Genomic DNA, 20,585 nt, shown 5'->3' with positions numbered 1-20,585 from the left:
TAAGAAGGGTATGGTGAAGGTGCGAGAAGAAGCTATGTGGAGAGTACGCTTTAGCCAGGCCTAGATGAAGGCGGCCCCTGCGAGTCCCCGCAGTTGGCCAAAGTTGACGTGGAACTTCGCTGTCGCCGAGTCGAGCTTTAGAGCTCGCTCTGCGAATTTTCGCATTTGTGTTAGACAGCGATGTAACACTAGTCAAAAAAATCGCACCGGGACTCGGCTCTTGAAACCTTCGGAGACTTCTTCTCACAGACCCTTTTCTCGCCTTGTGCTCTTCCCAACTTTCCTTTCAATCTGACACCAATCATAGCCCAACAAGGGATCCATCGGCACATTCAGGCCTCGACGATTGGCACCGCAGGCCGAATGGAAGGCTTGGATACGCCTTCATGCGTCCACCAAACAGCTCTCTGCCCGCCAGAGATGCTTGGCGAACCCTGGCTCACCAGCAGCGCCAGCTGCGCTTGCTGAGCTCGGCCGCCCTCAGCGCCAACAGCGCTTCTACAGCTACCGCATCTACCTCATCGGCGAGCTCTTCCTTCTTGCCCCTCAAATTCACATTCTCGGCGGCGCCTTCTCCTCCGACCAAGGCCAGATCCGCTCGACGTCCAAGACCGCTGCTCGCATTCGCCTACTCGACCTCCAACCCTGCACATCCGCTTCCCGGCTCGAACAATGAGATCGATCCCCATGGAGTCGACTTCTCGCTCTTCGAGCCTGAAGATGAGGTCTACGTCCAACAAGCATCGTCATCCACTTCAAAGAAGAGTGCGGACGGCGCAGTCCAGGCTGCGTCCTCCTCGATTACAGCAGAGTCAACGGCGGCTCTCTCTCCGTCCACCCAGCTGCTAGCACGGCTCATCCAGGAGGGAGATTTCAAGGCAGCCACAACAGCACTCAACGAGTTCCAGTCTCTGGGCACGACTCTCAACGAGCCTCTGCCCGACTTCGCAGTCGCAGCGTTGTGGGCGATCAAGCGCGGCAGGAGGCACGACATGCTCAACTGGATGCGTCTCTGCCCCGAGTACACGCCAAGCATGAGAGACGTCGAGGCGATATCTAGCGTCTCGAGTGACCAAGATGATCCTACTGTGTCCTACATCCGCAAGTGCTTTGTGGTCCTCCTCGAAGGGTACGGAGACGAACTGCAACTGCTGCAGCAGGCGAGCCTCATAGCCGCCGAAAAGGGGCACTGGAGTGTGATCCGGTCGTCTCTGGCCCAGATTCTGCGGTACGGTATCGGAGGTCTGCACGGCTCGGACGCTTCCCACTCCATACTGGCCTGGCAGTACTTTAAGCGACTGGTGCAGGGTCACCAGGGCAGAATGGCGCGGAGACCACGCAGCGCACGCGAAGAAGTGAGGCCAGCGCACCTCGAGCTGCGTGCTCTTTACAATCTTGGCATTCGCACACTTGCGCTTGCAGGGCGACTCGACGATGCAATCTCCTGGGCACAGCACAGTGCGCGAACATCTCATAGCTTCGAGGCGGTCGCGCACATTGTCAGCACGTCCAACTTCACGCAGCGTCTGCTCTTCGAGGAGCTGTTTCGGGCGGGCGGCGAGTACGTCCAAAAGGCCTACTCGCTGGTCGAACTGCTTGCGTGCAGCTCCAAACGCGGAAGAAGGGCGGTAAAGGTGGCCAATGTGGATGAGATCGTCAAGCGCATCGCGCGCGAGACTGCATTCTCGTTGGAAGCAGAAGGCGTCGATACCGAGGCCGAACCAGGCGCAACACTGGATGCCATCTTGCAGACGCATCTCGATCAAGGCGATGTATTCGCTGCGAGAGAGCACCTCCTCTCTGTGTTGCGGAGTGCGGAAAAGGTGCGTCGCACCGACGACAGTCCAATGCCAGAAGACTATACCCCTGGCTCCAAAGACGGGGCTGTCTTTGCGCATCTGCCGTCGGCACGCACGCTATCGAAGCTACAGGACTTGGCGTACGGCTATGGCACGGTACCCGTCCTCGTGTCGCTGACCGAGAGCGATGTCGGGTCCACGGGCACGACGGATGGATCTCAAGCGTCCCCGTCGCAGGAGGCCGTGGGAGCCGACAAATTCTTGTTGCCCGTCCGGAAGCGCCTACTTACAGTGCGTGGTGGCAAGGGCCTGTATGAGACTGCTACGCTGTACGGCTTGATCAAGAAGGCCAAGTGGAAGGCTGCGCTCGACTTTTACGTGGGCAGTAACGGCTTCAAGATGCCGGCGGGAGGCATCACCAGCGAGCTGATCGCACTTGCACTCGCCCAGTCGCACCTACCGCAGTCGGATCGATCGGGACACGAGCTGCCTGCTCGACGGCTGCTGGGAAAATACTGGCCTTCCACGCATGCCATCAATCTGGTACTGCGTGCCGTGGTGGGTGTGTGCGTAGATGCCAAGGACTACGCTCGTCTCCAACGCGTGTACGAGCTGTGGAAGCAGACGGCATCGAGGAAGCGAATGCCCGACAGCGAGCACGAGGGCGAGCGCGAGGGCGAGCAAAAGCACGCGCAAGAGCAAGGGCAAGAGCAAGAGCAGGAACCCGAGCAGGACCACGAGCACGATGGAAGCGGATCGTTGGTGTTCGAGCAATGGCCGCCATCGCAACCACCGACCAGCCGTACGTTCGATGGCTTCATCCGCGCATTTGGCCGACTGGAAGTCGACATTCCCGCCAGCGGCGTAGCCAGCGAAACGGAGTCCGAGACGCTGCCAGGACAGGTGGAGAAGCAGGCGTGGGGCTCTAGCCAGGCGGTGCTTGGAGTGATCCGCGACATGACCGAGACGTTTGGGGTGCAGCCGAGTGTTAGCTCGTGGACGATTGCGCTCGAGTGTCTTGCACGCGAAGGTCGCGAACGCTGGAACACCACTACTTCGATCCTGGCGCGGGCGGTAGGGATCAACACGATTTCGCCCCTCTCTGCGGCCGCTGACGAAGCAGAACCTGTACAGGTTCAGGGTGACTTTGCACCGGCCAACTTGGCGACATATACGGCGGTGGTGCGTGCACTTTTGCGCGTGTCGCATGGCGATGGAGGAAGCATGGTGGAGGAGGCAGCAGCGGTGCGCGATGATCTGTTGGCACGTACGGTCGATCTGGACCTCGCGGTTCAGAGCCTCGTTTTATCCGAAAGGGATGGTGGTGAGGAGGCAGAGACATTCTGGAGCGATCTGCTCGATCGATGGGAGGCGGTACAGCAGGCGGTATCGCAACGCGGGACACCGGACGAAAGGCAACAATGGCACGCACGCAAAATGCTCAAGGCTAACGGAGGCCGTACAGTCGAGGCGCTACGCGAGCTGTGGCTGCTCGAGTCGACTCCAGATACCCCACCTCAGACGTACTAGATGGCGGAGCCCGAGAGATTTGCTACGCATTGCAAAGATAGGCGCTCAGGGTCGAATGCCTGTAATAGCAAGGAAGGGGAAGGATTGTGTTTGTCCCGACTCGACCTTTTTCTGCATCTGAAAGCTTTCAAAGACCTCGACGTTGGTGAAACCGGCGTTGGTGAGGATGTTGTGCATCTCGTCGCGTTTGAGGCCGTGTCGTTCCACGCCTGCATGCTGTCGGTTTACAAAGCAGCAAAGAGGTCAGTCTCAGTTCTACAGGTACAAGCGAAGTGCGGGATCGTACCTTGGCCTTTGGATGGAAAGCTTCTGCTTGGGGCCCGTCATCCTCAAAGTCCGAGATCCAAATTCTGCCGCCTTTGTTGAGAGTTCCAAACATGACGTCGACCAGCTGCTGCATATTGGGTACGTGGTGGAAGACAAGATGGCTGAGTGCAACATCGAACTTCTTCGCCTCAAGTACGGGATCATCGGCGCTTTCGAGAAGCTTGACTTTGGCGGAGACTTTGTGCTGGATCGCGTTGGAGGAGAGCTTGGCCGAGAGCATGTCGATCATACCCTGTGCGGTGTCGAGTGCAAGGATGGAGCCGACATGCTGAGCAAGTGGCACAGTGAGCAAGCCGGTACCGCAGCCGATCTCGAGTACACTCGAGGAGGAGAGCGAGGGGAAGTGGTCCGAGTGACGCAGCACCGCGTCGAGACAGAGCCGCGACGACTCGACCACCTCGGGCTGCGAATCCCACGTGGCCGCCTCGGCGCCGAATCGGTCGTTGCCGGAAGAGTAGTTGGGCGTCGAAATGGACATTGTGTTGCAGCTCGGAGTGGAGCGGCGAAGATGAAGAAGATGTGGTCAGGACTGGAGGTCGGGACGTAGGAGTGTCTGTGCGAGGGAGCGGGTATGCACAGCGGGCTGGTTGCCGTACCGGCTCGGCCCAAAGAGCGGCACTTCTCGCCTCGGTTACCCCGCCGTCAGGGTCCAGCAGGTGCCTTTGGGTTGTGCAGGATGAGGTTATATATATGCTCGATGACTAGTAATCAACACCGAGTCCCAGTTAGTACAATGGTTAGTATAGGGCACTCTCACTGCTCAGATCAGGGTTCGATTCCCTGGCCGGGAACTTTAGTTTTTGCTTTTTTTCGTGTCGGAGGTTTTATTCTTCGCTCTTTGCCTGCTCTACTGCATGGGGTGGCGAGGATCCACACCTTCGGGAGCGGGGATACGCAAACTGCAGGAACAGTCGAGAGCTCGATTCCGTACTCTTCTGTGGGTCGGATGGCGTTGCGGATGCGAGTTCCGGTTGGTTGGCGTTCAAGGAATGGCTGCACGGACAGATGCACACGATGACGATGCTCCACGTTGCTGCACGAAATTTGTCCCGGAAAGGGGTTCAATGCTGCCGCCTTGCTGCAAATTGGATTCCAAGTGGAGTGAGTGCGCGTCTGGGCGAGGTGAGACAGTCAAGACTCTCTCTCTCCAGGGGCTCAGAGTGGCGTCGCCGGAAGCTTTTTCCCAGCGACCGGTAACCACCTCCGATCAAGGATCCCGCTCGACCACCACAACCGACGCTCTCTACACTCACACCTTGCCTGCGCCTGCAAGCGCGCTCCACCCTCACTTGGCTACTCGGCTTGTTGCCGCCGCGCCTCTCGCGACCGAATCGGTTCGGTTCTTCCGGCATCAGCGCACCGAACGCAATAAAACTCGTCCGCCCCAGCCGCCACGGAACACATTGGAACTTGAGTAGGATACCCAGCCATGGCCACCAACGAGACATCCTCCGGCGCTCGTGCGCTACCTGTCGAGGAGGACTTTGTCGCCAAACACCCCAAGATTGCCCAACTCATGACAGACACCCCGGAAGACGCCATCTCGTCCGCAGTTAGCACGCCCGCATCCGAAATGGTGCCGTCGTCCGAGCTGCCGTCGACACCGACCAACGGTAGAGCTACACCGTCCGACTCGGAACCAGAGCCGTCCGTCGCCACCTCGACGCTCACCACCACCATCTCCAATTCGCACGGCACCGGATCCTCCACGTTCGAGTTCAAGCACATCGGCGCCAAGGCGCTCTCGCCTCGAGTCGGCAAGGATGGCGCCATCCACCTCAAGCCCGTCGCCGCCTCGACACGCTCGCGCAAAAAGATGCGAGCCGTCGTCAGCTTCAAGCCGCGCAACAGTCACTTTGACCGCTTCAACGAGACCTCCTCGCGCGACCAGTTCCGCGGCTTCTTCACCCTCTTCTGGGTCTGCCTCGCCCTCTTTGTGCTCAACACCTCCTACACCTCCTTCGCCTCCACCGGCCAAGTGCTCAGCCTCACCTTTGCCACGCTCTTCAGCAGGGATGCATGGATCCTCGCCATCTCGGACGGCGTGCTCATCGCCTCGCTCTTCATCTGCGTGCCCTTCGCCAAGGTTTGTCGCCGCGGCTGGGTCCGCTACTGGCCCACCGCGGTCACCTTCCAGCACCTGTGGCAGGCAACGCTGCTCGGCCTCGTCATCAAGTGGGCGCGCTATCGCGAGTGGCCGTGGGTGCAGAGCGGCTTCTTCGTGCTGCACACGCTCGCCATGATGATGAAGATCCACTCCTACATGAACGTCAACGGCAACATGGCCGACACCTACCACCGCATGCGCCGCATCGAAGGCATGCTCGAGGAGCGCGTCGCCGAGGTCGAGGGTGCCGAGGCCGGTCGAGGCGACGAACAACTGCATGCCGCGTGGGGTAAAGCCGTCCGTCTCGCTCGCAACGCCGCAGGCTTTGGTGACAAGGACGCCGACAAGGCCACCGCGCACTCTCTTGCAGAATGGTCGGCGCTCCACAAGCAGCGAGGCAGCAGCTCGAGCCGGCTGCACCTGGGACAAGCACTCAATGCCGCACCCCAGGGCGAGGAGCCATCTCCCAAACTCACCGTCAAGGACGAATCCAGCCAAGCTCGCGACCAAGCCGACTCTCTGCCAGATCCGCCAGGCCGCAAAGACAAGCAATTAAGCCGGGAAGAGCACATTCAGCTGCACAAGAACATGACCGACAAGACCAACGCCGAGCGCAAGGCTGGCACCGACAAGGACAACGAAGCCAAAGCCGACTCGTCGCTCAACCGACGCCGATCCACGAGTCGAGCCGCTTCGGGCGCCGAGCCGCATCAGATTCGTGATCCGCATCCGCTCTCTTCGCACCCGGACGGGCTCATCTCGGATCTGGCGCGCGAGATCGAGGTGCTGCGCGAGGATCTGCTGTCGTCCCGACCGTCGTCCGAGCCGTCGCCCGAGTTGATCCGACAGGATCCCGTCATGTGGCCTGCCAACTTGACGTACGCCAACTTCTGGGACTACTTGCTGGTGCCTACGCTCGTCTACGAGCTCTCCTACCCGCGACTCAAGACGATCCGTCCGCTCTACGTGCTCGAGAAGACGCTGGCGACGTTTGGCACGTTCCTGGTGATCTACGTGATCACCGAGCACTGGATCATGCCGTTCACCCCCACGCCCGAGACGCCGTTTCTGCGCACGTTCCTGCAGCTGGCGGTGCCAATGATGATCAACTACCTGCTCATCTTCTACATCATGTTCGAGTGCATCTGCAACGCGTTTGCCGAGCTCACGCGCTTTGCCGATCGCGAGTTCTACCTGGACTGGTGGAACGCCACCAGCATGGACGTCTTCAGCCGCAAGTGGAACAAGCCCGTGCACAGCTTCCTGCTGCGCCACGTGTATGCCAGCACCATCGCCGCGTGGGGTCTCAGCAAGAGCATGGCCATGTTCTTGACGTTCCTGCTCAGCTCGCTCGTGCACGAGCTCGTCATGGCCATCGTCAGCGGCAAGATCCGCTTCTATCTGTTTGCGGCGCAGATGGTGCAGCTGCCGCTCATCATCATCAGCCAGATCCCTTTCATCAAGCGCAACGAAACGCTCGGCAACATGATCTTCTGGATCGGCCTTATGGCGGGCTTCCCGCTGCTCAACATTGGCTACCTCGTCTACTGATTCGGGGCGCCACCTCTTTTTTTTGCTCGTTCTATGTCTTTGTCATACTTGCATTTGCACGGAATCATGCGTCCAACTTTTTGGCTGATTGGCTCATCTTATTCCGCTTGAATATGCTCAAAGACAAAGGTGTGTGTCAAGAGTCCCTTTGATGGCGGATGAAAGCATCCGACGGATGCGCATAAGACGGAAGCGCCATGGCGCAGCATCCCCTTTGTTCGGGGCGGCAACGCATGAAGTCGATTTGGAGCTAAACTTACGCCCACTTTTTCCCTGCAGACTCGCCACGCTTTCTTCTGCCGGCTGCCCTTTGTTCCTTTGTGCCTTCACACCTGCGATTCGAGGTCTGTGCTGCCTGGTGATGAAAGGAAGCAGCTGATGAAAGGGAAAGTTCTCAGCCGCGTCTGAGCTCAGACGAGCTTCGGCCTGCGGGCCCTGCGGAGATGCAATCCCACCAATCTCGACGCGGCGGAGCGACTCTAGCCGAGCTGCCCAGATGTGCATGCTTGCGCTGTTGCCGCAAAACCCACCCGGCTGCGCTCCTCAGACCCTTCGATAGCCCCTGCGCCAGCTGCAGCTATAAAGACCTAGCCCACACCCGGGAAAGCCCCACGCCTGGCTCGGTCTGCTTTCCACCTTTGCACAGCTTCCTTCACAATGTCGACGAATACACGCTCGCGCTCCATGACTGTACACTCGCCCACCGCTGCGCAGGCGCGTCACTTTCGCCCCGTTCGCTACCAGACCAAGGAGGAGATCGACCGTTTCTTCGGAACCACTTCCGTGCAGAAGCGCGAGCAGCGTCTTCGCGTGCGCGAGGCCGACGGCCATGTCTACTTTGACTGGATCGAGAAGGACGAGTGGCAGCATCTGCTCGCAACAGGCTCGCTCACAAGCCCTTCCTCTGCCGATGCGCGCAGAAGGAGCAGTACAGCCACCTGCCTCACGCTCAACTCGCCCCTCGCACCGCTCAGTCCAGCACGCCGCAACTCGGCAGCACCCGGCTCGGCATCGCTCAGTCCACTTGTAGTGACCTTCAACCATGTCGCTATCGACTCGACGGACAGCATGCGCAATCGCAGACGTAGGAAGAGGAGCGACAGCGATGTCGCCATGGCGAGCAAGAGAGTGGACAACTTCTTGCCCTACGCTGCATATGGAGAGCGCAGCTTCGACTGGGCGCCATCGCCTGCTTTCAAGCGACGCCAGAGCGACTCGTACGATCCTCTCGATACGCTCGATGCGCCCTTCCACCGCGAGCCAGATCACGAGAGCCCACATGATGGCGACAAGATCCGCATCAAGCGTCTCCCGCTCGAACACCGCCGTCTGGACCAGCACACGCTCGATCAGGCGTTTGCCGTGCACGACCCGCTGCTCGACCTTGCGCCCGATGCATCCCTCGCAGGCTCACGCGCGCACAAGCCGCCGACGCTCTTGCTTCCCGATCCATTCCGGGCCCACGCGCAGCTCGAACACGACGACGGTTGCACCACTGCAAGCAGTCTGCCGTGCAGCCCCAACCCGAGCGAGTATGCGTACAGCACGTTTGATGTCGGCAGCCATGAGGCAAGGCGCGGTACGTTTGGCGCGCTCGAGCCGCCGCCGCGCCTACCGGTGCAGCTGGCGGCAGCACCACCGCGACGCATGCGACACCACAGCGATACGGCTGCTACACCACCATCGTCGGCAGCCATGGAGGTGCTCAACAGTCCAGCGGTGGCATCGCCCAAGCCACAGCGTACGCTTCGGCATGCGGTGTCGTTTGATGATGCACCGCGGCTGCCTCCGCTACCCGTGCAGGAAGCAGGCGTGTGGGCGCAGCGCCAACGCTGGCACTCGGCGGGCAACGAGTCCAAGCTGCGTGCCGAACGCTCGTGCGCCTCGTTGCAAAGCCCGCCGTCGCGCCGAACACGCACGTTGTCCGAATCGGACGATACAGCGTGTTTCACGCCCCTTGCCCCACGCACCGGCGCCAAGAAGTTCGACCCCACGCGACACATGATCCTGTCGAGCCTCGAGCATCTTTCCGACGCCACCTGCTCGGTTGCCGAACCGCCGCGCGTCGAGTCGGAAGCTAAGCCAGCAGAAGCGAAGGTGGGGACGGGGTTGCGCACGGGTGCCCACGTGTACGATGGCGTCGACATCCCCTGTGCCTCGATCCACCTTCATTCGGATCCCGAAGACAACTTTGCACCTGCTGTCGCGCTTTCGCTCTCGGCACACAAACTGCGCAAGCTGCGCAAGAAACACTCGACCCCCCCACCCGACTCGCCCACCCACTCGCGCTCCGCCTCGCTCGCCTCGCATCCAAAGGGAAGCTCGCGCTGGTGGAACCACATTCTCCACGCCTAAACCTCGTCTTTTCACTCTTCATCTGGTTTCGGTTTTGCGGACCATTCACACACATTGTTGATGCTGCAGAGAGTGTATTACGAGAGCCAAAGTGTGTGCAGGAAGGAAAGACAGTCTAGAGCTCAAGGTCGACCGAGCTCGAGGCGCCGTCCTCCTGCGCCGAGAGCGAGAGCTTGCCCGGTGCAGCGGCCTCGAGGGTGAGCAGGACGGACTTTGCGCCCTTGGCGGGCGTGGGCACGGTGAAGGCAGCAAGGCCCTTGCCTGCCGGCTTGGTGATGGCGGTCTTGCGCGTCTCGGGCTCGAGCGGCTCGTCGTCGTCCTCGTCAAAGTCCTCCGGGTCCGGCTGAATGGTCTCGACCTTGACGTCGTCGATGCCCTGGTCGAGCGTCACAGCCACCGACTCGGCGCCCTTGGCGACGGGCAGGCGGAAGGAGCGGCGCAGCGGGTATGCAGTGTTGCTGGGCACGAGCGTGACGAATGCGCCGTCGGCGAGGACAAGGCCGATGGGCGCCGAGGTGGCCTGCACCTTGAGCTCGGCGAGCGAGTCGACGGGAGCCTTGGGCAGCTCGGTGAGGAACGCTGCCTCCTTGGAGCCCTTGGGAGCGGCAGCGATGACTTGCGCCTGGATGGCGCAGCCGCGAGCGATGACCTGGTCGGCATCGATGGAGGCGGTGATGTGCGCACCGCCCTCCTCGGCGTCGCCAAACAGACCCGCCAGCCTGTCAGCGAGCCCCGAGAGCCTTGCGCTGCCACCGGCAAGAACCACTTCGTCCACCTGGCACGCCTCGAGCTTGGCCTGCGCAAGCACCTTCTCCACCGCCGCCACGACCTTGCCGAACGCCGGGCCGGCAAGCATGTCGAAGCGCATGCGGTTCACGGTGCCGGTGAAGTCGATGCCGTCGGCGAGCGACTCGACCGAGCACGTGGCCGAGTTGGACGCCGAGAGCGCGCGTTTTGTGAACTCGGACTCGTTGCGCAGCTTGGCCCACGCGCGCTTGTCGGTGTCGGCGATGGTCACCTTGGTCTTCTTGGTGAACTCCTTGGCGAAGAATGCGACGAGCGCAGCGTCGAGCGTGGCGCCGCCCACCGTGGCGTCGTGCAGGTAGGCGAGCGTCGAGTAGAGGCCGGCGCGCGCGGCGACGAGCGCCACGTCGGTGGACGAGCCGCCCATGTCGACGACGACGACGTTGCGGTCGAGCTCCTTGCCGGGAGCGTAGGGGGCGCCCTCAACGCCGTCCGGGTGGGCGGGGAGCTGGCCGGGGCCCTGCGGGTTGGTGAGGCCGTACGCGGCGAGCGCGGCGGCGGACGAGGGGATGACCTGGAGCACGATGAGGCCGGCCTCCTCGGCGGCGGCCTTGAGCGCCGAGATCTGCTGCTGGGGGAACCACTGGGGCACACTGAGCACGGCGCCTGCGATGGGGACGCCCGAGAGGAAGTCCTTGGCGGTGAGGAAGAGCGAGCGGAGGAAGCGCACCGAGACCTCGTGCGCAGTGAGCACGGTCTGGGTGCCGTCGATCTCGACCTGGAAGGCGGGTGCGCCGTTCGAGTCGATGACGGGTGCCGAGTTGCGCTTCTTCTCGGCGTCGGTGAGCTCGGCGAAGGGGCGGCCGAGGAGGTTGACAAAGTTGTCGATGACGTTGGGCGCGTTGCGGACGAGCTGCGGGGTGGCCTGGTTGGCGAGGTAGACCTGGTCGCCGTTGTAGGCAATGCGCGTGGCGAGCTGGCGCTCACCGTCCTCGTTTGCGATCACATCGGCACGGCCGCTACGGAATAGTGAAAGATGGACAAAGGCGCAAGATCGTCAGTATCGATATGCTGGGAGTGGCAGCCGAGCGAAAGACATAGGTCGAAACTTACTGCTGGTTGATGCAGGCGATGGAGGAGTACGAGTGGCCGAAGTTGATGCCGATGACGGCACCTGCCGCTTCAGTCATGATTGTATATGTGTGATATGGGGGTGTGGTGATGGAGGGAGGAGGTGATGATGTAGTGATGGACGGTGCGTTCACCTTCGGCGGCGGCGGGGGGATCAGCTGGGCGGCAGCGGCGCTGTCGAGGCACATCAACTCCTTCTCGCCATCCCACTCCAAAATTTCGAAGGGAAACTTTCTTCTCGCTTTTTTTTTCGGAATCTGTTAGCTCGACAGCTCTTCCGAAGTGGCGAACGGCGCTGAAAGGCTGGCAGGCGCTCTGCCACTGTCGATCACGAAGCAGTCTACGAATTTTGGCGGAACCCTTCGAATGTTTGATCTTGGCGTTTGAGGCTCTATCGCACGAGTAGAAGATGCGGCGAGTCGGACACTTTACGCGCCCACGCGCCACCACGCGCCTTGCCAGGGTTGATGCGAGGTGTTGGTCTCCCTCTCTGCTGTCCTCGCCGCTGCTGACCTTCGCCAGCCTTTGCCTTCTCAAGACTTTTCACCTGATCGGTTCCTTTCGGTGCTGACCTTGATGACCGCCGCAATGGTCGAACTGCTACCGCCACCGATGGAGCTCGTGCTCGGCCCATCCACGACGGATGCGCTGCCACAATGCACGCCCAACCTCATGCCGTTCCACATCGACTACGACGGCCCAGCGCCTGTCGATTCGTTCCTCCTTCTGCGCGCCGCAGCGAGCGATGACTCGCAGGACCAGTCCAGCTCAAGCACGACCGAATCTGCGGGGTCTCTGAACAGCTATGTCTCGGCGTTCCGCGGACGAGCCATCCAGTCGACATCCCTGCCGCTTCCCCCCGGCTACCGCGCGGAGCTTGTGCGCATTGCCCAGGTCGAACCGCCGGCGAGTGCGCAGCCGAGTACCAGCACTGCAGCCCAACCCGCCGCAGAGGATGACAAGGAAAGACAGCGCAAGAGGCAAAAGACTACGCGCATGCCCGCCAAACAGCAGAGGTTCTCCATGGACAGCGATGACGATGACAACGAAGACGAAGAGCAAAGTGACCGAGATGCCTCGCCCGCATCAGAACGCGAGCCCGAGCAGCAGGAGGAAACGCAGCCAACGGTGGCAAGGACCGACGAAAGGGCGGCGGCGAGAGTACGAATTGCGCCCGCGGCACACGTGGCAGACGACGAGCTGCGAATCTGGGGCCCTGACGGCCCGGTCGACCGCGGCGACGATACACTCTTCCGCACCGTAGGCGAGTGGATGACCACCGTCGCTCCCATTGTAAGTTCTCGACCCAGTCCGTGCCGCCGCGGAAGCGTGCTGCAGAGCAATTCCGCTGATTCTCCGCTCTACGCTTTCATCTCGATATTTTTTCTCTTCCGCACAGCTGCATTCCTAAGGCCGCGATTGACACTGCCGCAACAAGCTTTGCTTGCTTTGTCTTTCCGCCGCACATACAATGTCCGCATGCATAAGAATCACGCTTGTCATTGCCAGCCCGCACCTCGCTTCAATCACATCATCTTTACCGAGCACAACTTTGAGACAGAATGGGTGCAAGTGAGTTGGGCAGAGTCACGCAGTTGCATCGGCATTGTTCCTGACTCGTTCTTGCTTGGATCGACCAGAGACTTTCACGGTAAGACGCTGGTACAGGATAAATGTGATACGAACGGATGCTAATGCTGCGAGGGATAGGGCGGTAAATGTCTTCCGGGCCAAGGCAATGGGCGGGTGGCGCGCGCCACCAAGCGGTACCGCGCACAGCGCTCGGCACTCGAACGCATCAGCAAGGGCTCCATCCGCCGTCTTGCGCGACGAGGAGGCGTCAAGCGTAAGCTCCACCCACCGGGCGACATTGAAGCAGTGGCGTAGCTGACACTCGGCTTGCGCTTTGCGTCTATAGGTCTGGGTGGGATGGTGTACGAGGAGACGCGGTTCATTCTGCGTAACTTCCTCACGCGCGCCGTACACGACGCCATCGTCTACTCCGGTAAGTCCCACCTGCCTCCCCACCCGCATCGTCGAGTCGAGCTGACCCGCGTTTGGATCGGCAGCACACTGCAACCGCAAGACCGTGCGTACGATCGACGTGATCTACGCGCTCAAGCTGCAGGGCCGTACGCTGTACTACTTCTGAGGCGCAAGCGGTACCACGTCGCCGCTGAGCTCCCAGCTACTTCGACTGCGCAGCAGCCTCGACCAGAACTGCATCACGCCATCCCACTCCTGTCCGCGTAGCATCGCTTCGTCCGCCCCGCCTGGTGCCAATGCCAACCTATGCAGCTGCAGTGCGCTTGTGGCTTTTCGGAATGATGCCCATCGGCTCGCATCGCGCGGTGTCTCGCTCGGCGAGCGGTAGATGTGCAGCACGGGTGTCGCGCTCGGTTTCGTCAGCGTCGGATGCGAGATGAATTCGCCGGACACCGACACTATGCTTCCCAGTCTTGCGGCAGGCTCGTCTGCATGCGACTTGGTCCAGTCGACAAGTGTCTCCAGCGCGATCGTGGCGCCTTGACCGAAGCCGAAGAAGTAAATGTGCGATGCTGACCACCCACACGCGCCGGTGAGATGCTCGAGCAGGCCCTTGAGGTGGTCGACGGTCGGGCGCGGGTTGGGCTTGGTGAGTATCTCGCCAAACTGGTCGAACGTCGGATACCACATCCAGTGTCGGCCGGGGTCGAGGAACGGTACGCCATGCGGCGCCTGTAGCGTCAACACGGCTGTCTGCGGCAGCGTCTTTTGCAGCGACTGGCCCAGCGTAAAGAACGGCGTGTCGCTATCACCCAGCCCGTGCAACAGGATGAGCAGGTTCGAATCGACTCCGCTGGGAGCTGGCGAGAAGTGGTGTGCCGAGAAGCGCGACAGCACCGACGCTGCCACCAGCGGCTTGCGTGCCGGCTCGACCTCGACCTTGGGCTGATCCATTGCTTAGCCGCCCGAGACGGGTGGGATGGCAGCCACCTCTTCGCCGCCGCTGAGTGTCCAGTTTGCGATCTCGTCGATTTCGATCAGCGTGTTGTCGACGCTCCACCGACACCCCGCCAGCACGCTATCGGGCTGCTTATCGTTGTGGCGCTGCGCAATGAGCTCGATGAGGGTGGGGAGCGAAGTGGGCACCGAAGGCAGCGCGATGGATTCGTGCGAAAGCCCAAGCGTCGTACGCACCGAGGCAAAGTAGATCACCCGCACCGTCGGCGACGCACTGGACATGTTCAGCAGCTCGCAGGTGAAAGCAGTGGTGGAGCTCGCGAAGGATGTGTTCGCGCTGCCGAGCTGTGGTTTGTGCGTCTGGCAAAATTCGCTCACACCCCTCCACTCGCATGCGTCCAGCGACAAAAAGCTCGGCCATCTCCGTTGCTTTCTATCTCAAGCACGTCTGCTACATCGACTCGAGCATACGTCGCTCGCTCACACAAGCAAAAGGCTAGCAGCAAATCCAGAAAGATAAGGTGGGGATATCATTACTGCGCCGCGAGGCGCTCGCATACTATTGTGAAACTGTCTAGGAGTACATGTTGTTGTTGCCGTTGCCACCGCCGTTGCCACGACCGGCGCCGCCGCCGGCACCGCCCATGAAGTTGCGTGCCATGTCGCGCAGCGCGGGGTCGTTCATCATGGAGCTCATGTCGGGCATGCCACCACCGGAGCCGAACCTCTCGGCCGCCTGGCGGAGCATGGGGTTGTTCATGAGCGACGCCAGGCTGTCCGGGTTCGACATGAGGTTCTGCGCCATCTGCGCGATCATCGGGTTGTTCATCATTGCCGCGAGGTCGGGCATGCCGCCAGCTCCGCCGCCAAAGTCGGGGAAGCCACCGGCGCCGGCATCTGCGCCTGCCGGTGGAGAGACGGCGTCGCGCGTCGACGAGCCAGCTGCCGAGGACGAGGGTGCGGACGAAGACGACGAGGCTTGCTCCTTGGATGCAGCAAGGCCCTTCTTGAGCACCTCGTTGGTCGGGTCCACCTCGACACCTTGCTGGTACGCCTCGACGGCCTCCTCGAAGCGGCCGGACGAGAAGAGCGCATGGCCAAGTCGGGAGTACGCCTTGCCGAACTTGGGGTCGATCTTGCTCGCCTGCTTGGCATCGTCGATGGCCTGGTCGTGCTGGCCGATCTGGCTGAAGGCGGCGGCGCGGTTGGAGAAGTAGACGGGCGAGTTGGGGTTGAGCTCGATCGCCTTGCCGTACGCCTCGATGGCGGCGCCGTAGTCCTTGGCGGACATGGCCTTGTTGCCGTCGGCCTTGAGCTGCTCCGCCTTGGCCAGGTCGGCGTCCGAGGGGGTGGCTGCGGCGGTCGACGTGGAGGCAGCTGGTGCAGCTGCGGGCGCGGGAGCCGCACCGCCCATCTTGGCCTGCGTCTTGAGGAAGATGTCAAAGATGGCCTGGAGACCGGGACCGGAGCCGTACTGTGCCTGCTGCTGTGCCGAGGAGGTGTCGACGTCAAACGCTTCCGAGACGCTCTTGGCGGCGTGCTGCAGCTTGGCCTTGTGTTCGGCGGATGCCGAGTCGGACGACTGCTGGAGCCATTGCGCGACGGCGTATGCGAGCGGTGCCTGTTGCGACGACATGGCTTGTGATCGGTCCGATGCGACTGTGTGTGTAGGTGTTGGCGTGTCTGCTGTGTCCGTTGAATAAGACGCAAAGGATCTGTCTGTCAGCTATCGGTTCTACACTTCCAAAGACTTGGCACATGCTCCGCCCAGCTGGTAAGGATCAGAAAAGCTTCGTTCTCTGCATGGTTTGACTAAGCAGTCTAACATGTATTTGTGAAAGTGAAAAGTTGGTATCATCATACGAGCGGCCGGGCGGGGATGCGTTCCCTGCATCTCCGTCCCCGCACGGAACCGGGAGCATGGCGCAAGAGGCAAGCCGGGCTGCGGATATTGTTGTAGGAGGCTGGAGCATGTGCGGATTAAAAGCACTTACAGATCAGAGAATGCGCGCAAGGGGAGTGACGGAATGGATGAGGGAGGAGAAGGGGAATTGCCTGAGGAAAGAGACAAGTTATAAGAAGGGTCGGGTGGTTGGCTCGACTACAGAGTGGGTGAAAGTGGCAAGTGCGCGCGGCCTGAATCGCCTTGCATTCGACGCTCGCTTTTCCCGCTTGCCTCTGCACCCTGGGGCGGGGCCATGTTGAGGCGCAGTCGCTAGGAAAACGTGGAGTTGCCCGCCCTGAACCTACTCTGCCCTGGCAATCCAAGCTGACGCGGCGCCCGTTCCTTCGCTCGTCGTCCGTAGGCTTCCAGCTGCCTCTCGAAGTCGCTGCCTCCCCCAACAATTTCTTGCCGCGTTTCCGAATGTCACGAACTCGACCCTAACAAATTTATTTTTCCCCCGCTTGGGCGCCACAGCAACACCCTCTCAAAGCCCAAATGATCCTCAGATGCCAGTCCATGGAAAGCTTTGCAAGACGGATACCATTCCAAGATGTGGCGAGAACGATGGAGGCGATGAATGAATGAACGAATGTACGGAACAAAACTATAAATGAATACGAAAGAAGAGCCAGGTGTCCAGCAATGCCAGGGCCACCGAGGCTCATCTGGGAGGGACTGGGGCGGATGGGAGCGCAAGAGGCGCGGGTATGTTTTCGGACAAGAGGGGTTGGTGGAGCCGGTTTTGCTTGCGATCATCTTTGCTGCTGCTGCTGCTGCTGCTGCTGTTGTTGTTGTTGTTGCTGTTGTTGGGCCTGCTGCAGATTCGTAAAGAGCAGATCGGCTCGGTCGACCACATTATCTTCGTTTAGCTCCTCCTGCAGAGCGAGGGTGCGGATGCGCGCCACCAGGCTTCGCAGCGTGCCGCGCGAGATGCTGACCGTTTCGTTGAGGTCGACCTCTTCCTCCTCCTCCATGTGATCGGGCTCGGGCGCGTACTGTCGCAGGAACGGATGCTTGAGCAGCTCGGGAATCGTCGCTCGGTCTTCGGCGTCGTACCTAAGTGCCGCCTTGACGCAGTCCAACAGGTCGTCGTCCACCTCGAGTCGGTCCGTGTAGCGCGGGTCGCGGAAGCGGTTGTACGCGATCTCGTGCTCGGGATCCACAATCATCTCCAGCTTGCGATTAGCCGGTATGCGGTCGAACGGCGGTCGGCCCCAGATCATCTGGTACAGGATGCAGCCGAGCGACCACACGTCGCTCGGCTTGCCTGCCTTGTACACGCGCCTACCCTTGGTCCGCGCGATCTTGATCGCCTCGGGCGCCATGTAGTTCGGCGTACCGATGATAATGTCTCGCGAGATGTGCACGGTGCCCTTGGGGATCTTTTTCGAGATGCCAAAGTCGATCAGCTTGAGTCGCTCGTCGACCATCAAAAAGTTGGCCGGCTTCAAATCGGCGTGCACCAGATTGGCGCCGTGGATGAAGTGCACCGCCTCGAGCATCTCGCGGAAGTAATGCGCGATCGCCTCGCGCGGCAGCGGCGCCTGCTGCGCCAGCACCGTGCCAAAGTCGTGCTCGCCGAGCTCGATGAGGATTCGCAGCTTGTCCGGACTGCCGTTCTTGTCGACGGTGACGTGATGTCCAAAGTAACGCAGCAGATACATCTCGCTTCCCTCCAGGTCCGACAGCGTCCTCTGCAGGTTGGCCTCGGCGATCAGATCCAGCTTGTCCTGCTCGCTCTCGATCTGCTTGAGGTCGACCTGCTTGAGCGCAAAGAACGCCTGCTGCTCCTCGGGCACGGCGAGCTCGTCCACCATGCCTGTGTCTGCATTGCGCACCTTCTCGCACGCTGGTCCGCGCAGGATGTGCACGGTGGAGAAGCCGCCCTTGGTGAGCTGCTTTCTGCGGAACTTGAAGCCGGGCAGCTTGACGCAGCGTGTCGAGCCAGCGATCTCCTTCATGAAGCGCTCCTCCTGGCTGAGCGGCTTCTGCATCTGGCGCGTCGTCTCGGCCCAGATGGCCTCGTGTCGAATCTCGGAGTACAGACGGCATGCATCCTCCTCGGCAGGTTCGTTCTCGTCTTGCTGTCCGAAAGCGGCGCCTGGTCTGGCACCTGTAGATGCCAAGCCAGTTGATTTGAGCAAGTGATCGCTGACCCCATTCGGAGCACGAGGAGCGACGCGTTGACCTTCTCGGAGATCGTTGTTGGAGGCTGGAACGAGTCGGCGATTCGCCAGAGGATCCGCAGGTGCAGCTATGTTGGACGCGAGGAAGCTCTGGATTGCCTCGACCTGTCCTCGGGTCGGATGGATCGAGCCATCCTCTCTTGCCAACGCTGGCTCGACGACGGAGCGTCTGGCGAGCGGATGCGCCTCATTCCTGCGGGGCGGCGGGGGCTGCATGTCGTAATCTTGAATGGCGCCGACCTCGTCTGGTGCTTGCTGGCGGGCAGGCTGCGATTCGGGTGCTGGGGAACGAACGAGTGAGGCCCTCTCCATCATCTCTGCGCGGAGCTTCTCCTTTTCAGCATCGTAGCCGTACGGGAGGAAGCGGCGATCTGGCCGTTCTGCCGCCTCTGCCGAGGTTGGTGCTGCGCCAGAAGCGGGTGCATAACCTGAACCAGAGTTGGAGCTTCCGTCCTGACTGTGCCGAGAAGCACGCGGCTGTTGTGGGTCCGGGCTGGCGCTTTGTGCGTCGTCGGCGCCATTGGAGCGATTTGCTTCGGCCTTTTCTTCGTCCAGGTCATCGTCCTCGTCGTCAGAATATCGCCTGACGACCCTCCTGGCGGGAGGATGACGGTTCGAGGAGCGGGTGAGCGTACGCAAGCTCCTGGCAGCGCTGCGCTGCGCCGTGGCTGGGGCAGCTGTGGCCGCTGAGCGAAGTGCGCGACCAGTCATTGCAGGAGTGCGGTAGCCAGTTGCGGGCTGGACGCTCGACGAGCCGGCTCGATGGGCGGCATCGTCCGGAGTGTCACGCTTTACCGATGCGCGCTCCTCGATAGGGGCGTACCTGACCTTCTTCTCGTCGTCTTCCTCGGCCTTCTCTGCGCTACGTCTGCGGGCGGGTAATGAAGCATTGACGCGCAGCTCAGCGTCGTGCAGAGGGGAAGCGCTCTCACGATGGGAAGCAAGCGCGCTGACCTTGGCCATGCGCAATGGTGGCGAGCTTTTGGATCTGAGCTCGTCGTGCTGAAGAGCGGAGGCTGATGCAAAGGGAGACGAGCGGCTGTAGGCGTCCTGGGCGGGAGCATCGCGGAAGATGCCTGCAGCGCGGAGGCTGCCGAGCTCGTCGCGATGCGAAGCTGCAGAAGGCGCGGCTCTACGGCCAGTACCGGGAGAGTCGTCGTATGGATCCGAATGCGTATCTCTGTGCGCTTCAGAGGAGATCCTGAGCGGGCGAATACGCGAGTGAGCAGCGTTGGTTGCAATGTGAGAGGCTGCAGAGGAGAATTGAGAAGGCTCTGGTTGGGACTCGGCATCGCCAAGGAAGTGGCTGACGGGAGCGGGCGGCAATGGACTGTCGCCTATGGTGGCGTTGGCATGGTCGCTGGGAGTGTGGTCTGGCAAGACGCCGCCAGCGTGCCTGGAGGAGCGTCGAAGCACTGGTGTCGATGGGACCAGGTCGTGGTAGCGCGACACGGCAGTCATGATGGTGGTGCTTGTCCCCGAAGGTGGGATGTTAGGCTTGGCTGCGATGGAGATCGTTGGTTGGGATTTATAGAGATGGGAGCTGATGCATGTTTGCTGTCCGCTCTGTGTCGCAATGCCAGCGTCGGGTCAAACACGATGCTGTACGTGATACAGCCGAGGCGTTGACGAGGCCTTGATGGATGTGGTGTCGACAAAGGAGGCAGACGAAGCGGCCTCGTCTCGTGGACTAGAGGGATGGTGGAACAGGTCGGAGGAAATCCACTTTCACCGTGACAAAGCTGGCGAAGTGTTGGGCGGCCGACGAGGTGAGGATGTGTCAAGTTGCAAAGTACCGAGCGTGCGCAGTGGAAAGTGGAAAGTCAATGTGCTGCATCCTGGCTGGGGCGCTGACCTCCATCCATCCCATCACGCTTGGGCGTATCCAAGCTCTCACATTCACGCCAAGCTCTCACATTCACGCATTCCCCTGCAAAGCTTGCTACCATGCGAGCTCGGGTTGTTGC

General features: G+C 61.1%; 8 protein-coding genes and 1 non-coding gene across 9 annotated transcripts; 5 read left to right on the top strand and 4 right to left on the bottom strand.

Moving 5' to 3' along the window:
- Positions 1-386: 386 nt before the first annotated feature.
- On the top strand, positions 387-3,329 carry PAN0_017d5481 (uncharacterized protein; the record flags this gene model as incomplete). The annotated part of the gene is made up of 1 exon (XM_014799055.1): positions 387-3,329. The coding sequence occupies one exon, from the start codon at positions 387-389 to the stop codon at positions 3,327-3,329; it is 2,943 nt and encodes a 980-aa protein (XP_014654541.1).
- A 45-nt stretch (positions 3,330-3,374) lies between these two features.
- On the bottom strand, positions 3,375-4,134 carry PAN0_017c5480 (s-adenosyl-L-methionine-dependent methyltransferase; the record flags this gene model as incomplete). Its single annotated transcript, XM_014799054.1, has 2 exons — positions 3,375-3,545; positions 3,616-4,134. 2 exons carry the CDS (start codon positions 4,132-4,134, stop codon positions 3,375-3,377), a joined length of 690 nt encoding a protein of 229 aa, XP_014654540.1.
- Positions 4,135-4,375: 241 nt separating this feature from the next.
- Positions 4,376-4,447, top strand: PAN0_t017d0003. Its single transcript has one exon. It is a non-coding gene; the product is annotated as a tRNA-Glu (tRNA).
- A 638-nt stretch (positions 4,448-5,085) lies between these two features.
- PAN0_017d5479 (sterol o-acyltransferase) lies at positions 5,086-7,314 on the top strand (the record flags this gene model as incomplete). The annotated part of the gene is made up of 1 exon (XM_014799053.1): positions 5,086-7,314. One exon carries the CDS (start codon positions 5,086-5,088, stop codon positions 7,312-7,314), a length of 2,229 nt encoding a protein of 742 aa, XP_014654539.1.
- A 657-nt stretch (positions 7,315-7,971) lies between these two features.
- On the top strand, positions 7,972-9,669 carry PAN0_017d5478 (uncharacterized protein; the record flags this gene model as incomplete). The annotated part of the gene is made up of 1 exon (XM_014799052.1): positions 7,972-9,669. One exon carries the CDS (start codon positions 7,972-7,974, stop codon positions 9,667-9,669), a length of 1,698 nt encoding a protein of 565 aa, XP_014654538.1.
- A 115-nt stretch (positions 9,670-9,784) lies between these two features.
- Positions 9,785-11,603, bottom strand: PAN0_017c5477 (actin-like ATPase domain-containing protein; the record flags this gene model as incomplete). The annotated part of the gene is made up of 2 exons (XM_014799051.1): positions 9,785-11,432; positions 11,527-11,603. The coding sequence occupies 2 exons, from the start codon at positions 11,601-11,603 to the stop codon at positions 9,785-9,787; spliced, it is 1,725 nt and encodes a 574-aa protein (XP_014654537.1).
- A 529-nt stretch (positions 11,604-12,132) lies between these two features.
- PAN0_017d5476 (uncharacterized protein) lies at positions 12,133-13,431 on the top strand (the record flags this gene model as incomplete). The annotated part of the gene is made up of 3 exons (XM_014799050.1): positions 12,133-12,837; positions 13,054-13,116; positions 13,255-13,431. 3 exons carry the CDS (start codon positions 12,133-12,135, stop codon positions 13,429-13,431), a joined length of 945 nt encoding a protein of 314 aa, XP_014654536.1.
- Positions 13,432-13,686: 255 nt separating this feature from the next.
- On the bottom strand, positions 13,687-16,123 carry PAN0_017c5475 (cytoplasm protein; the record flags this gene model as incomplete). The annotated part of the gene is made up of 3 exons (XM_014799049.1): positions 13,687-14,469; positions 14,521-14,761; positions 15,072-16,123. The coding sequence occupies 3 exons, from the start codon at positions 16,121-16,123 to the stop codon at positions 13,687-13,689; spliced, it is 2,076 nt and encodes a 691-aa protein (XP_014654535.1).
- A 1,061-nt stretch (positions 16,124-17,184) lies between these two features.
- PAN0_017c5474 (pkinase-domain-containing protein) lies at positions 17,185-20,455 on the bottom strand (the record flags this gene model as incomplete). Its single annotated transcript, XM_014799048.1, has 3 exons — positions 17,185-20,175; positions 20,227-20,308; positions 20,415-20,455. 3 exons carry the CDS (start codon positions 20,453-20,455, stop codon positions 17,185-17,187), a joined length of 3,114 nt encoding a protein of 1,037 aa, XP_014654534.1.
- Between the last annotated feature and the right edge of the window lie 130 nt (positions 20,456-20,585).

Source organism: Moesziomyces antarcticus, assembly GCF_000747765.1.
Source record: "Moesziomyces antarcticus DNA, scaffold: scaffold_v10017, strain JCM 10317, whole genome shotgun sequence".
NCBI classification, from domain to species: Eukaryota; Fungi; Basidiomycota; class Ustilaginomycetes; order Ustilaginales; family Ustilaginaceae; genus Moesziomyces; species Moesziomyces antarcticus.
Note: the sequence above shows the minus strand (reverse complement) of the source record. Positions and strands in the feature narration are given on the sequence as shown.